The 14,699-nt window shown below is 44.4% G+C and overlaps 1 protein-coding gene across 1 annotated transcript in view; it reads right to left on the bottom strand.

Moving 5' to 3' along the window:
• Positions 1 to 4,766, bottom strand: part of LOC124545840 (protein vestigial) — a 409,415-nt gene extending 404,649 nt beyond the window's left edge. The window contains exon 1 of the mRNA XM_047124798.1: positions 4,489 to 4,766. Coding sequence (XP_046980754.1) covers positions 4,489 to 4,614 — 126 coding nt within the window. The 5' untranslated portion in view covers positions 4,615 to 4,766. The remainder of the gene's footprint in view (positions 1 to 4,488) is intronic.
• Positions 4,767 to 14,699: the final 9,933 nt, after the last annotated feature.

Genomic DNA, 14,699 nt, shown 5'->3' with positions numbered 1-14,699 from the left:
ATGAAAACATTTACGTCACGCAGTATACTCTTTGTATATGTCGTCACTCTGACGACGGACGCTTGTAATAGTTCCAGAAACGTCGGAATATCTACATTTAAAAAAAAATTGTTGAGACTAACTACAGCCGTGAAGTCAAAACAGAGTGTGCAGATCTTCAACATGATAATGCAACTCGTAATAATGTACGAAACGTTGGGATATTCTACAGTTTGGCGCGGTCATATATATGAAACAATTTTACAGAAACTAACTGCACCCGTGTAATGAAAGCATTACGCAAATAAAGACGCAACTGTTTTGACACAGACAACCTAGCCAAGCGCAATTAGCAGAGGGTAGTGAGTTCAGTGCGTCTTCATACAGTAGTAAGCAAAAACAGACGTAACACACGAAGCTCGAAAATACAGAGATGATATACGTATTTGAAATGAAATGATTTAAATTTGATAATATGTTCACTGAAGCTACAAAATACGTAGCAGTTATTCTATAAATTCGCCAGTATGAGTGTTACTACACTTTCGGATATTCTTTTGGCTGACCACGTTTTTTCCTGTGTAGGAAGCAGCTCGCTTTCTTGTCTGAGCAACCGGGTATAGCAGTTCGCTTTGCTGTTTCTCAGTGTCGCAGCATTTCACAACCTTTAGCATCATTTTGCGTGATCGGCTCCGAAGCACAGCTATCTTTCCACAAACAGGAGTGAAATGAGTTGAAAGTGTCACTCTCAATGAAGCAACATCATGTTCGTCACTCATTTATAAAACGATCGCTTCACAAATCACAACTCGGCACAGGGGAGTTAACCCGGAAACAAAATATCTACAACAAAATCAGCATACTAGCACACATTATTGAAAGCTAAGGTTGGTTGCAACCGGAAACAAGTGAATATAATTTCGAAGTCGCACACAGTCTTTCGACTTTAGCTAAGTTACCGTGCCGAACGTACTTAGAAAGCGAACAACTGATACAGGGGGACTCACCCAATAGTTGCACCACAAATATTTCGATAGCTGATGGCGCCATTGATATGCAGATTTCACAGATTGGAGTGTTCAAAATGTTCAAATGTGTGTGAAATCTTATGGAACTTAACTGCTAAGGTCATCACTCCCTAAGGTTACACACTACTTAACCTAAATTATCCTAAGGACAAACACACACACCCATGCCCGAGGGAGGATTCAAACCTCCGCCGGGATCAGCCGCACAGTCCATGACTGCAGCGCCTTAGCACAGATTGGAATGATAGGCTGGGGCCCGCCTACGCAGACTATACACAGAGTGTTGGGAGTTTCATGTGTGTATTTATTTTAAGAACGTACAAATATTTCAATGGAATAATGCCTGTTGATAGTACCACAATCAGAGGATACTAAATGATAGCATCAGTGGTGTTTGTTACAGAAGTCTAGAGCAAGTAATTTACGACATATCGCAGTCTGAACATTGTAAACACCGAAGTTGTCCGTTCCATGTCATAGCACAAAAGAATGTGAATTTCACATGGATGCGTATGTGCAGCCCAACACAAATGTTAATGTCACCGGGATGTCTTGTTAAATAGGACATTGCTGAGGACATACGAACGACAAACAGGGGTGAATGCAGTACCTCTTTGGAGTCTGACATGTGAAGAACCAGTGTACGCTCAAAGTCTGTGATCAAAATGACCACCACTAGTGTCAATTCAAGCTTGCAGTCTGACGTCGAACGATTCCTGCATACGTTCTTACATTTCAGCGGAAATTGCAGTGCTGGCAGCGGTGACAGCCGTTTCGTATCAGCTGTAATCCTTTTGAGAAGCGTACACGGTACACGAACGAAAGGCATACTTCCTGCATTCATCATAAACCACAAGCATGTCCACCTTTTTTCCCATTGGGAAATACCATCTTCCAAGCACGAACTACTACGTCATCTAACACAAGCTAAGTGTCAGGATCGTCGCAGTGCAGTCACAGTGTACACACAACACAGGGTAAACAACGTAACATCGTCGCGTAGGATGTAAGCAATGAATTGGCTGCCGATGTTTGCAAAGTTCACAATACGATAACTCGTAAACTACCTGCACTAGCTTCCTGCAACGAACAACACTGACATTCTCATTTACTCCACTTCTAGGATTTTGTCTATATGCACTGTCCCTTTTAAAAGTTTGAAACTGTTGCAAAAAACTGCCCTTTCGTCAACGTCTCAAAATCTGTGTACTGGGTGCAAACACGCGCTCTTGCCTACAGTTCAGTTCTGTGGAAACCGCGTACCGACAGTGCCTTCCATGTGAAACAAATGTGAGCCACTTTGGTGCCATTGTTCATAATGCGCTGCCAACATACATAAAGACGCTGGAGATGGAAACAACTTTTAGATCAGAGTTAAAATCATTTCTTGCTCAGAAGTGTTTGTGCAACGTAAATGCTTATGTTAGCTTATAGTGTTACTAGGTCTTCCATTATTGTTGGATTCTTTTGATTCTGTTAACTAAGTACGCCAGTGCTGTGTTTGTCTCTACAAAGAATGTTTCTGCTGTTGGTCTTCTGTTACCTCTGTTTCGGAGGCAGTGTGACACACCTCTGCTGAGGAAGGATGGAAGGATCTGATGCTAAACTAATTGTGATGGTTTTAGTGTCGGTAGGTTTTCGTGTACTCGTGCTTCATATGTTTTAGAAGTACCTACTATATAATGTGCTCTTGTATTTTATTTTTTTGAGGAGCGTATTAATTCAAAGTTCATGTTTTTTATTTAAATCACTCATTGTCTTATTGAGCATTTTGTACTTGAATGCAGTGTCATGTAACTTGCTCATGTTTTGTTTTATTTTTTCAGTAGTGTTTTTATTTTCAAAATTTCTTTTGACTTACTTACGTATTATGCGTGTTGTTCTCACAATGTAAACGTTGTATTTTGTTGCTCTCCCTTCTAATCATGTAGCGAGCGATGTGGCTACTGCCGTCTTAATACACCGGACTTCCATACTGAAGGACTGAGGTTTGTTCCCCGTCCGGCCATCCTGATTTGGGTTTTCCATGGTTTCCCCTTGTCGGAAAAGCGAATGCTGGGATGGTTCCTTCGATTCGGCCATGGACGATTTCCCTCCCCTATCCTCATCCTATCCTGATTTGTTAATGTTTTTCGTGGACACAGGGTGAACATTACTAAAACCGACAAACTGCACGGACAGATTCTTGACTGGAAAGGGAGGAAAAAAGGCACTATAAAGAGATGTCCGGAAATGCACCGTTGTCACGGTAGATGCCACGAAACAAAGGTCCTTTGACCACGTGCTGAATGTTCCTTGTATGTTGCGGGCAGTGTGATTGACTGCAGCGTACTGCAAGCAACACGATCAGGATGAAGAAGAGATGGAAACGATCGAGAGGCAACACGGCTATACCAAAACAAGTACCCTGACGGAGACCAACCATATCACACAACATTTTAACTCCTTTTTGAGCGTTTGTGTGATCATGGGCCCTTTCAAAAAGACGAACGTGTAAGGATGCTGCGGACTGTGCATATACTAGATTTCGAGGAGCGTGTCCTACAGGCTCCAGGCAAGTGGACCACCAGCATAATAGAAGCCAAAGTACGATTATGTGTATTTGGCATGACAACCGCTACTATTCGCACCACCTAGAACGAGTGCAATGATTATCTGCAGCGGATATCCCTCTACAGCCAGCCGGTGTGGCCGAGCGGTTCTAGACGCTTCAGCCTGGAACCGCGCGACAGCTACGGTCGCAGCTTCGAATCCTGCCTCGGCCATGGATGTGTGAGATGTCCTTGGTTAGTTAGGTTTAAGTAGTTCTAAGTTCTAGAGGGCTGATGACCTCAGATATTTAGTCCCATGGTGCTCAGAGCCATTTGAGCCATGTCCCTCCACGGGAAGGATTTTGTTGACGGTTTCTGCATCAGACCATCACAATTATGGGATTTCTGTCGTCAATCCTCTTTACCGACGAAGCAACCTCTACCAGAACTAGTATCATCAGTCCATAATCAACGTCTGTGGGCTACAGAGAGCGCACGTGATCAGAGGAACTTTTATTTGTCAGCGCCACCTACCGTGGCAACGATGCGTTTTCGGACGCAGGTCCGGAGGACCTTTCTTCTCCCATTTCCAGCCAGGAATCCGTCGGTTTTAGTAATTCTCAATCTGTATGTTATTTCTACTTGTTCCTGACATGTTCGATGTGTCTGTATCAAATTGTCTACAGACAAATATATTATTAATAATAATAATTTGTGGTGCAAGTGTTAGGTGATTCACCCTGCATAGTCGACGCCCTGACAATTGACAGCGTCTGAAATGTTGAGTATTGTAGTTCGGCGGGGTTACACATCCGAAAGAATTTTACTAACTGCAGATGTGGAATCAAAATGTTATCGCAACGAACAGCGCGCTGGCAACCGAACACCACAGCACTCAGCAACTAGCACAGTAATCCAGACGGCGGTGGAGGCGGCGTGTTGCGACGTACCCGGTCATACTGCGAGAAGGCCGGGAAGGGCGGCGTGCGCGTGGAGGCGGCCGACCCCGCGGCGGCGCGCTGGTACAGGTACGGGTAGTAGGCCTGGTACACCACCTCCGGGCAGCTCATCGTCATCGGGCCGGGCGTCGCCGTTACGAGCGGGAGAGCGCGGGCATGGGCATGCCGGCCTCGCAGCTACGCTACGCCACGCCACGCACTGGTGTCGGCGCCGAGCGCAGAGCGCGCGTGTAAACAAACAGCCGAACAGCGGGCAAACGATCGGGCTGGCGGCCAGAGCCGGACTGGCGAGCGGCGCCGCGCCGCGCCCCTCCCGCCGTCGGCCACGCCTCCCCGAGCGGCGCCGCCTCGCGTCACGTGACGGCGGGGCACTGCCCACAGCGCCCCTCCGACCCGCCCACCGCCGACCGGACTGCCCAATCGCGACGCGGCGCAGTTGCCGGAGTGGACCAATCGGAGAGCCGCCCGCGCGGCGATGAACTCTTGCTGCGGAAAGGGTTCAGAACAACTTCTCCTCCCTCCCTGCCGTCTCCATCCTACTCTGGTAACTACTAACTAGGTGACCTCGGCTTTAAAATAAAGAGAGCGACCGATGCATTGTTAGTCCGCCGTTGGCATAATCTCCGCCGCCCCTTTCATCTGTCCATCCATTATTTAGAGACCTCCGGACGGTACGCTTCGTTACATGATTTAGAGCTCATTTGTTCAATGGACGGAGCGTTTCTTTACCCTCGGCTATTTATGAGCCATTATCTTCTTCATGACGTATTAGTCTGCCTGCCTCGAGTCGGTGGAGAGATAATGCAAAAACGCATTCCCGTTTTTCGCTTATCCTCGTGTAAGTCGTTCCAGAGACTCTCCGCTAAGATCTACGCTGACGACTGCGGAGTGGCTTTGCTCGCCGCTGTATGCCCATTCCATTTAAGCCTTCGCAAGTTGTCAGCGACGGTCCTGCAAATGGATGTGATGCACTGTGTTCCACGGTTCTGCCGCCAATACCTGTACTTGTATGATGCTTCCAAGCTGAGTAATTCACAATGAGCCCTGCAGTTCCCTTGTGCATCTTCGGCCATCCTTCAACAACTATTAGGGAATCCGGAAAGTAATGTCGTTTATATGCCCGTGTCCATATTCGTTTGTCATTTATCAGATCATTGTGTTCAAAGTCGTGCCAAAGACATTTTAAAGACTAATACATAATTAAGTGCTTTTTTTTTTTTTTTTTTTTTTTTTTTTTTTGCGGTTTGCGGTTTGCGGTTAGACTAAGTGGTCAGCCAAATATTAGAAGGGCATTGTATGCTTTTTGAGCTGAGTAACTCAACATTTACTACCAAAAAGTTCATCAGACATTCGAAAATTCAAAAGGTCGTTTACAACGTCCAAATCTGGTAATTTTTATCTTCCCGACAACTTTACACAACGTCATTTTAAGGGCGGAATTTTAAGCATATCCGTGTCGTTCGCGGAGCTGCCAGACACTCTTAACCAACCTTGGTCGACCATCCGAGCACATCTGCAGCAGATTGGTGAAGATAAACAGAGCTAACCGATACACCACATGTTATTTATTGCTTCCCGGTACAGTAAAGAAGCGGTTTTTGATCGCTTGATCACTGGAGATGAAAAATTGGTCCTCTACGATAACCCAAAACTCAGAAAGAATCGCCACCAAGTAGGTACAGCAGAGCCAGGTTTACTCCTCAAAAAGGCGCTTTGCGTGTTTGGTGGAGTACTCGTGGAGTCGTTTATTTTGAAGTGCTGGAACCTGGAGTGCAGACATTTGCTGTGAAAAGTTGGATGGAGCAGATCAATCTTTAATTGAAAATTGCCCAGCGGTTGTGGACAGGGAAGGCGCTATTCTGCAACGCGATAACGGAAGACCGCAGAGCGTAAAGAAAAAAAACTCTGAAACGAAATCAATGAACTGGGGTGGGAGGTATTACCTCATCCACCGTACTCGCTCGGTATTCCGCCATCGGATTTCTATTTACCCCGATCGCTACAATATTTTCTAAGTCGCAAAAATGAGGAAATGTGGATTATGTTCAAGAAACCATCTTCAGATATTTTGCCCAAAAATCTATTGATTTTTATCGATAGGCCATTGAATATTTGCACACTCGATGGCAAAAGGTTGTTGATAACGAGGGTGACTACATCACTGATGTAGTCTTAACTTATTAACAATTTATCTTTTCTCATTTAATGTAAAAGCAACGACATTTCTTTCCGGACCCCTAATATTTGATGTTCCTCAAGGGTCATTTTGCCAACGGTATTGTTACCTCAACGGATGAACTTGTATTCAGCTCGTGAACGTGGTTTGTTGCCGTTGTGCGCAAGTATCTTCATCTACTTCCATTTGAAGTTGCTTATTATAGTCGTGCCTACACCTCCCTCTACGATTATCACACCTCACACCTACGTCCATTACTCCTTGATGCGCCAGACGGTGGTATGAAGATCTTTTCTCCCAGACTCGATTCAGTGCGCCTTCGTCGGTTGTCCTGTCCACCCATCTTCTCTGATACCACACTTCAAAAGCTGTTATAGGCCTACTCTTCTCGTCTGTACCCTTTATCTTTCATATTTTACATCCATATAAGACAACTACTCCTGTAAAAGACTTCCTATTACTTAAATTTATGTTCTGTATCCCTTTTTCCTTGCTATTCAAAATATGGTGATTTTTCACATTACTTTGTTGTTTGCAACCCAGCGAACGGTATATCTACATCTACATTTATACTCCGCAAGCCACCCAACGGTGTGTGGCGGAGGGCACTTTAAGTGCCACAGTCATTACCTCCCTTTGCTGTTTCACTTGCGTATGGTTCGCTTGAAGAACGACTGCCGGAAAGCCTCCGTGCGCGCTCGAATCTCTCTAATTTTACATTCGTGATCTCCGCGGGAGGTATAAGTAGGGGGAAGCAATATCTTCGATACCTCATCCAGAAACGCACCCTCTCGAAACCTGGACAGCAAGCTACACCGCGATGCAGAACGCCTCTCTTGCAGAGTCTGCCACTTGAATTTGCTAAATATCTCCGTAACGCTATCACGCTTACCAAATAACCCTGTGACGAAACGCGCCGCTCTTCTTTGGATCTTCTCTATCTCCTCTGTGAACCCGATCTGGTACGGATCCCACACCGATGAGCAATACTCAAGTATAGGTCGAACGAGTGTTTTGTAAGCCACCTCCTTTGTTGATGGACTACATTTCCTAAGGACTCTCCCAATGAATCTCAACCTGGCACCCGCCTTACCAACAATTAATTTTATATTATCATTCCACTTCAAATTGTTCCGTACGCATACTCCCAGATATTTTACAGAAGTAACTGCTACCAGTGTTTGTTCTGCTATCATATAATCATACAATAAAGGATCCTTCTTTCTGTGTATTCGGAATACATTACATTTGTCTATGTTAAAGGTCAGTTGCCATTCCCTGCACCAAGTGCCTATCCGCTGCAGATCTTCCTGCATTTCGCTGCAATTTTCTAATGCTGCAACTTTTCTGTGTACTACAGCATCATCCGCGAAAAGCCGCATGGAACTTCCAACACTATCTACAAGGTCATTTATATATATTGTGAAAAGCAATGGTCCCATAACACTCCGCTGTGGAGTCTCCATATTTTCGCAGTATAATAACCCCCACGCCCACTCTCATTCCTTTGACTTCTCTGGTCAGGGCCCATTCTCTCTGATTCTGGCCGTCTCCGAAGTTGAGGTCGATAACGCACTCTTGAGCGGTGGCGCTCAATTCGGAGATAAGCCGGTTCGAATCCCGGGAGCGTGATGAAATTTTTACTGCTGTTATTAGGCCGGCAATGGGGAGGAAAGTTGGTGGCATAGAGTTCCCGATCACTAGACTTCCCATCACTATGCTGGGTTACATTCCGAATGTTTCTGACACTTCTCATAAAGTGCGGATTTCACTGTTGGTGGTGATCCGTCCGTGAGAAGGCTGTCGCACCGTCAGATCGCGACGTCAAGCCCAACAGTTCACATGGTGCTAATCGAGAGGGCAGGCTGTGCGCCGAAAACGTATTTCAGTCCCTCGCTTCTCTCATCATTATCACGCATACTCACTGGGCCAACGAAGGCAAACAAACGACAGAGACTGGATTTGGCGGAACGTTGGTCGCCAATGCTCTCGCGTTTGGCATCTCATCCACACCAAATGAAGGACTAGCAGCCGAGGGATTCGACCAGGTGCCATCACAGCCGGCTCTGATAACTTGCCGACGTTGGTCTCGTTCTGTTATTCTCTCTTATTATAGTTTCACCGGCCGAGATTATGAGGGAAGAAGAGCACTAAGTAGTCACTGCACGTGCAGCATCTATTTTACTGCAAGAAACTGATCATCAGAAAAATAAGAAGAAACGACTCTGATGGACGATGTCTTTTAAAAGCTAGGGAGCAGCGTGGTGGACAAAATTAATGTTTGCCTTAAAGCTGAACTGGAATATGGATTATCTCATTTTTTTTTTTTCGAATGAAAGCTACATGTTTCGAATTGTTATTGAATTGTGTAGGCTCTAAACTTTCCAAAGGCAACATCTCTTTAAGAAGTACTGTACCTGCAGCAGAGAGTTAGTAGTCTCTCCCAGTTCTGTTTGTTTCTCTTTGTTGTTCCTGGCGAAGACATGTCGAAGTACCACTCTGTTTCACATCGTGCATATCACACTCTAATAGCTGAATTATTTCCCTCCAAGCGTCTAGACTTTTCAGTTTGTTTTTAAAATCGCTGTTCTTAAAGGCCCATAAACATTCCTGTTCACGATAAAGGTGTCAACTTTAATGCTGTCTTCATATTCCACTCTATACTACAGTATTTTTAAACGCAATAAATACACACCCTTAGCGAGAGCGCGTATTTGCCGCAGGGGGAACAGCGACTGTTGAAATTACGTTCTTGAGGACAGCCACAAGCCGAACTCGGTAAGTTGTGTTGATTGGTTTCTCTCTTTAATTTAGTAGCCAACTACTGTACTGTAAACTGTAAATTCCAGTGTTTCTGATGATTCTATCGTTAAATTAAAGAGCGAAACCGGTCAATAAAACATACTGAGTGCGACTTGTGGCTGTCCTGAAAAACTTAAATACACACCCATTCTAGAGAGATAAGAAATCACTACCGAACCAACGCACATTTGATCTGGCGTCCACACTGGGAGAAGGAACCCAAAGCAAACCAATCGCCAACGCTTTGATGTTACCGCCGGCAATCCGAACCACAAACAAGGCCAACTGCTTCATGGCTGCGATTTGCCCCCCCGAACACACTAAGCAAATATCGGCCAGCGAAGCGCTTGGCTGTCGTTAGTTGACCTTCTTTCGCCTAGTGTGAATGCGCCTTTACATGACACAACTCTCAAATTTATGCAAGGAAAGGGGCGGTAAGTGCGCCGGAAGGAAACCCTTTCCGACTATGCGGCTGAATTTACCCTTTGAGATCTCTCAGCCAACAATGTCATACGACTTTACTCTTTTCTTTAATTCTGCACAATCATTACATTCTTGAGATAAGTGTTGGAGGAAGTTAGATGTTTTATTCCTCATCTTGTGGCGCTGGATGCCATAGAGACTCTAGAGGACTTTCTTTTAGTGTATCCCAATGGCATTTGATGAGCACGTATCTGGTGATCTCAAGCTGATTCACACTCCGATTTAAATTCACGGTAAAAGAACTTAAAAGAAAATCATGATCATAGCCATTCAAAATAAAATGTGTGTGTTGGAAATAAGCCAAGCATGCCCGCAATAGTACGCTGGCTTACCCATGTTGTTGTAACTTTCACGTCGGAGATAACTAAAATAGTCTATTTCGGAACTACGCTTCAGAGAGCTGTATCAGGGAGTATCTCGATATGGTCACGGAATCGGAAAAACCGCAACCTGCTTTTCTCGTGCAGTCAAATTTATCTTTAGATGCACACTCCACAGAAGAACAACTTGTAACCTGAATAAAGCTGCACTCGCCATGTTCGTCACAAATGCTTCAGTCATTCCACATAATTCGTGTCCAACCAGGCTCGGATCCAGGGCTCTGTGGTGGTGTTGACGGGGTGGCGGGGAAGGGGGAGGTACATTTTCGTATTCTCTTGGCTCGCCCTCTTATAATATTCAATCATCTCACTTTTAACGTACCGCTGTCAGCCTATCTAGACTTTAATAATAGAGGAAAGCGCCAAACCGGATCCCCGTTTTGTTTTTGATTAAAGAACACAAAATAGTACAAAATTATTGTTTTAAAAACATGTAATATTTACGTTATAATGCTATGTGCCATTTACATTTTATTGTTAGAAAATATAATGAAAAGTTGTTATGAAGAAAAATTATTTTCAAAACTTTTCAATTAGCGAGTTTGAAAAATAGCTGCCAAAATTGGGACCCTTGTAAAAATAGCGAAATATCGCTAAACAAAATTAGAATAAGGTATTTTATCAGAGAAAATGCAAGCTAGCTTCAAAGTAAGTACAACACAACATTTTCAAGAAGGTTATAGAAATTATCTGTGTTTGCGTTGCCGAGCCCAAGAGCCCTCCTATATGAAAGTGCTGCAGTCGTTATTTCTGACAGTTTAAGAAAAAGACTAACCTCCTTTTTCCCAGCAATTTCGTCTTTGAAAGTAAGTTCAGTGTCATTTCTCTCTGACAACTGGCCATTCTTCACGAGTCGTTACTAGTAAGTGTACTAGAAGCTTCCTTAGCAATACGTTACTAGACCAGCTCTTGTCAAAGATCTTTCCTCAAAATCGTAGTGCTCTTTTCCTTTTTGCTGCTTCCTCAAGTGTAATGCACTTAATGCTGGACAGCCTCATAAGAGGCAAAAGAATTCCGAGAGAATAAGAGTATGTGCAAGTGCAGCTAAACTTTAAACATGAACAAGTAAGATGTCAGGTTTAAGCAACTGAAGGGGTCCAGTTTAAGCGACTACAGCCTTCATTTTGTTAACAAGATAAATTTTTAACCAGACATCTTAATGAAACGATTGATCATAAACATTAATCTCAAACCTTACTATTCAAGAACAAGCATAGGCTGAAAGGTTTACCTGCTAATATCTAGAAGAAATAACGATAGTTTTAGCACAGTGTAAAACCTTTATCCAATGTCAAAACTTACAATGGTGAACACAAACGTAACAAACGCATCCTGCTATGGAGTGTTGGAAGCCTAAACTACTATTTGCACTTAACACCACCAGAGACCGAGCGAGGTGGCGCAGTCGTTAGCACACTGGACTCGTATTCTGGAGGATAACGTTTCAAACCCGCGTCCGGCCATCCCCATTTAGGTTTTCCGTGACTCCCCTAAATCGCTTCAGGCAAATCCCGGGATGGTTCCTTTGAAAGAGCACGGACGACTTCCTTCCCCATCCCTCCCTAATCCGATGGGACCAGTAAGCTCGCTGTTTGGTCCCCTCCCCCCCAAACCAACCAATCAATCAATCCCACTACAGTTCAAGAGAATGCAAAGCAGAGAGACCAGAGGTCGGCTTTGGAGCTTTAGGGGGTATCTAGTTTGGGACTCTTTCTTCTACTACCAATAAAATCAATTGTTGTGATATAATTCTTCTTTGAGTATGGACCGTCTCCGGTCCACGCAACTTCAATTGCACTTTTCCTTTTCCTTGCGCCTGGACAGTCGGTTTGGCCCAGCACTCCCGCATTCGCTTCCTGTTCTTTTCTTTCCTCTCTGTGGCGTTCGTTCCGTCAGTTTTTAGTTTAGGCTTTTCTTGAACTGAATGCGTTTGTGGGTTCAAATGGTTCAAATGGCTCTGAGCACTATGGGACTCAACTGCTGAGGTCATTAGTCCCCTAGAACTTAGAACTAGTTAAACCTAACTAACCTAAGGACATCACAAACATCCATGCCCGAGGCAGGATTCGAACCTGCGACCGTAGCGGTCTTGCGGTTCCAGACTGCAGCGCCTTTAACCGCACGGCCACTTCGGCCGGCCGCGTTTGTGGGTATACTCCAGTATCATCCCCACTTAACGCATGTCTCCCTTTTTTTTACCTACGTTTTCTTGTTCAGAAAGTAACGTAAGATCCGTCTGCTTAACCTTGCAGTACTCATAACGGGCCTTGTGGCCTTAGAAAACCATTCTACTCCTACAAATTGGTGTCTGTGAGCTTCTCTACATATGCATAGCTGAATGCACAATAATTCTACTGCCACCAACGCAGATTTCGCCTAAGGACCATGAAGACAGAATAGAGAAATTAGAACTTGTACAGAAGCTTTTCCTTTGCTCCATTTGCGAGCGAAATAGGAAAACTAAATGACTATTCGTGTGTAACGGAGTGTGTATGTAAATTTAGTTAGAGTTCATCATTGTGTCATCTTCTGAAATGACTACTTCATTTGATCGGGTCTAGGATTTTCCTCAACATCAGTCTTTCTCTTATTTGTAATTTCTGGATCAGACCTTATCTTCAAAAAATGGTTCAAATGGCTCTGAGCTCTATGCGACTTAACTTCTGAGGTCATCAGTCGCCTAGAACTTAGAACTAATTAAACCTAACTAACCTAAGGATATCACACACATCCATGCCCGAAGCAGGATTCGAACCTGCGACCGTAGCGGTCGCTCGGTTCCAGACTGCAGCGCCTAGAACCACAGGGCCACAGACCTTCTCTGTTCACAGCAAGTATAAATTATACGTTGTCGTGTTGGAAGTCAGATCTGGCAGCCGGAAAGATCTGTAGAGACTGAATAAGATTCCCTAACCGTTCTTTCCACCAACCTGTCGTCTTCTAAAGTTGTGTCTCCAGCGCAGAAGACAGCTCGTCGGTCATGAGATCTTCGACGGAAGCTGCTATGCTGTGATTTCGAATTTGAACCTGTGTTTATGCTTCTTTTTTTGTGGGATGCCACTTGCCCAGGTTAGTCTTTGCATCTACAGAGGGCAAGATCTGTGGTACTGACAATGATGGTAGGCGACACCTCTCATCAATGCATCCTGCCTGTCTATATTTTGAATAATCACTTTTTTCACTATCTTCTGGAACACTTGAGATAGTACGGTAACTTTTCTGACAACTTCCGATATAGAGTACGACGTGTCCGTCCGAAACAGAGATACACGTCCGGCTCTGAAGAACACCCGAAACAGAGTGACTAGCGCAGCCGAAGTACTTCGTCTCCCAGGCACGCCAAAGCGACCCGAAGTTGTCCGAAGCACTTCCGTTGTAAAATCATTACTTTTATGTTTCTCAAAACCAGTGAAATTTAAGAAACAAAAACGGTAGACTCAAAGGGTAGCCATGTGAGATTGTCAGACTAAAAACTGGGTTAAATACAACGAAAAGTACATGAGTAATTAATAAGAGAAGTTAGGCATTTTGGCGCCTAACACCCGAATGTGTCGACCAATCAGAAGAAAATTCAGTACAACTGGTGGCCTCTGTACATACTGTACCATCTGCTGCTTGTACCTCGCTCCACTTTTGTACCATATGCTACTTCCCGCGTATCAATCTGCATCAAGACGAGCTTCTAGCAAGATAAAATACCGCCGGCAACAGCCAGGAATATCACACAAAACGTTCTGCGACACTCAGGGTGCCCTAGGAGGCATGGTCAGTATCCAGTGATATGACAGCAACGATAATTTGAAGCAAAAACTTCACTTGGACATATGCCCTGTTCTGAGTGGTTTCCTAGATAGAAGTCAATTAATATACATTTATTTCTGAGACAGTGCTGCACACGCATGTGCCTTGCCCTCCCAGATTACTTGTAATTTTTGGAAAACTAGTATGTTGAACACCTTGAGGACGTTTCTTTAGCCACACGGAATGCAGTGTACTTCCAGATGACGGGGTCCCTTCACATTTTACCAGAGGTATGGAAGAACATCTCAGCAGCACTTATCCTACTGCCAGACCTTACACCATTAGTCGTCTGCTTATGGATTTGGTTTAAGTCTAAAGTGTCAAACGAAAGGTGAATAAGGGAGATGAATTGGTTGGTCCCATCATGGACGCTGCTGCTCTCTGTAGGGAACATGCAGAGGCACTCAGATTAGCAACACAACATGTTCTCTCCAGACTGCACGAATGCATTGTGGTTAACAGTGGGAACATCGAACGTTTTCCGTGAACTGTATAACAGCTGTAACGGAAGGGTACGTTAATGTTTAGTGGCTAATGTATAGGGTTATTCTAAATGATGG

Source organism: Schistocerca americana, chromosome 8 (assembly GCF_021461395.2).
Source record: "Schistocerca americana isolate TAMUIC-IGC-003095 chromosome 8, iqSchAmer2.1, whole genome shotgun sequence".
Classification (NCBI taxonomy): Eukaryota; Metazoa; Arthropoda; class Insecta; order Orthoptera; family Acrididae; genus Schistocerca; species Schistocerca americana.
The sequence above is the reverse complement of the archived record's forward strand: the minus strand, read 5'-3'. Positions and strand labels throughout refer to the sequence as shown.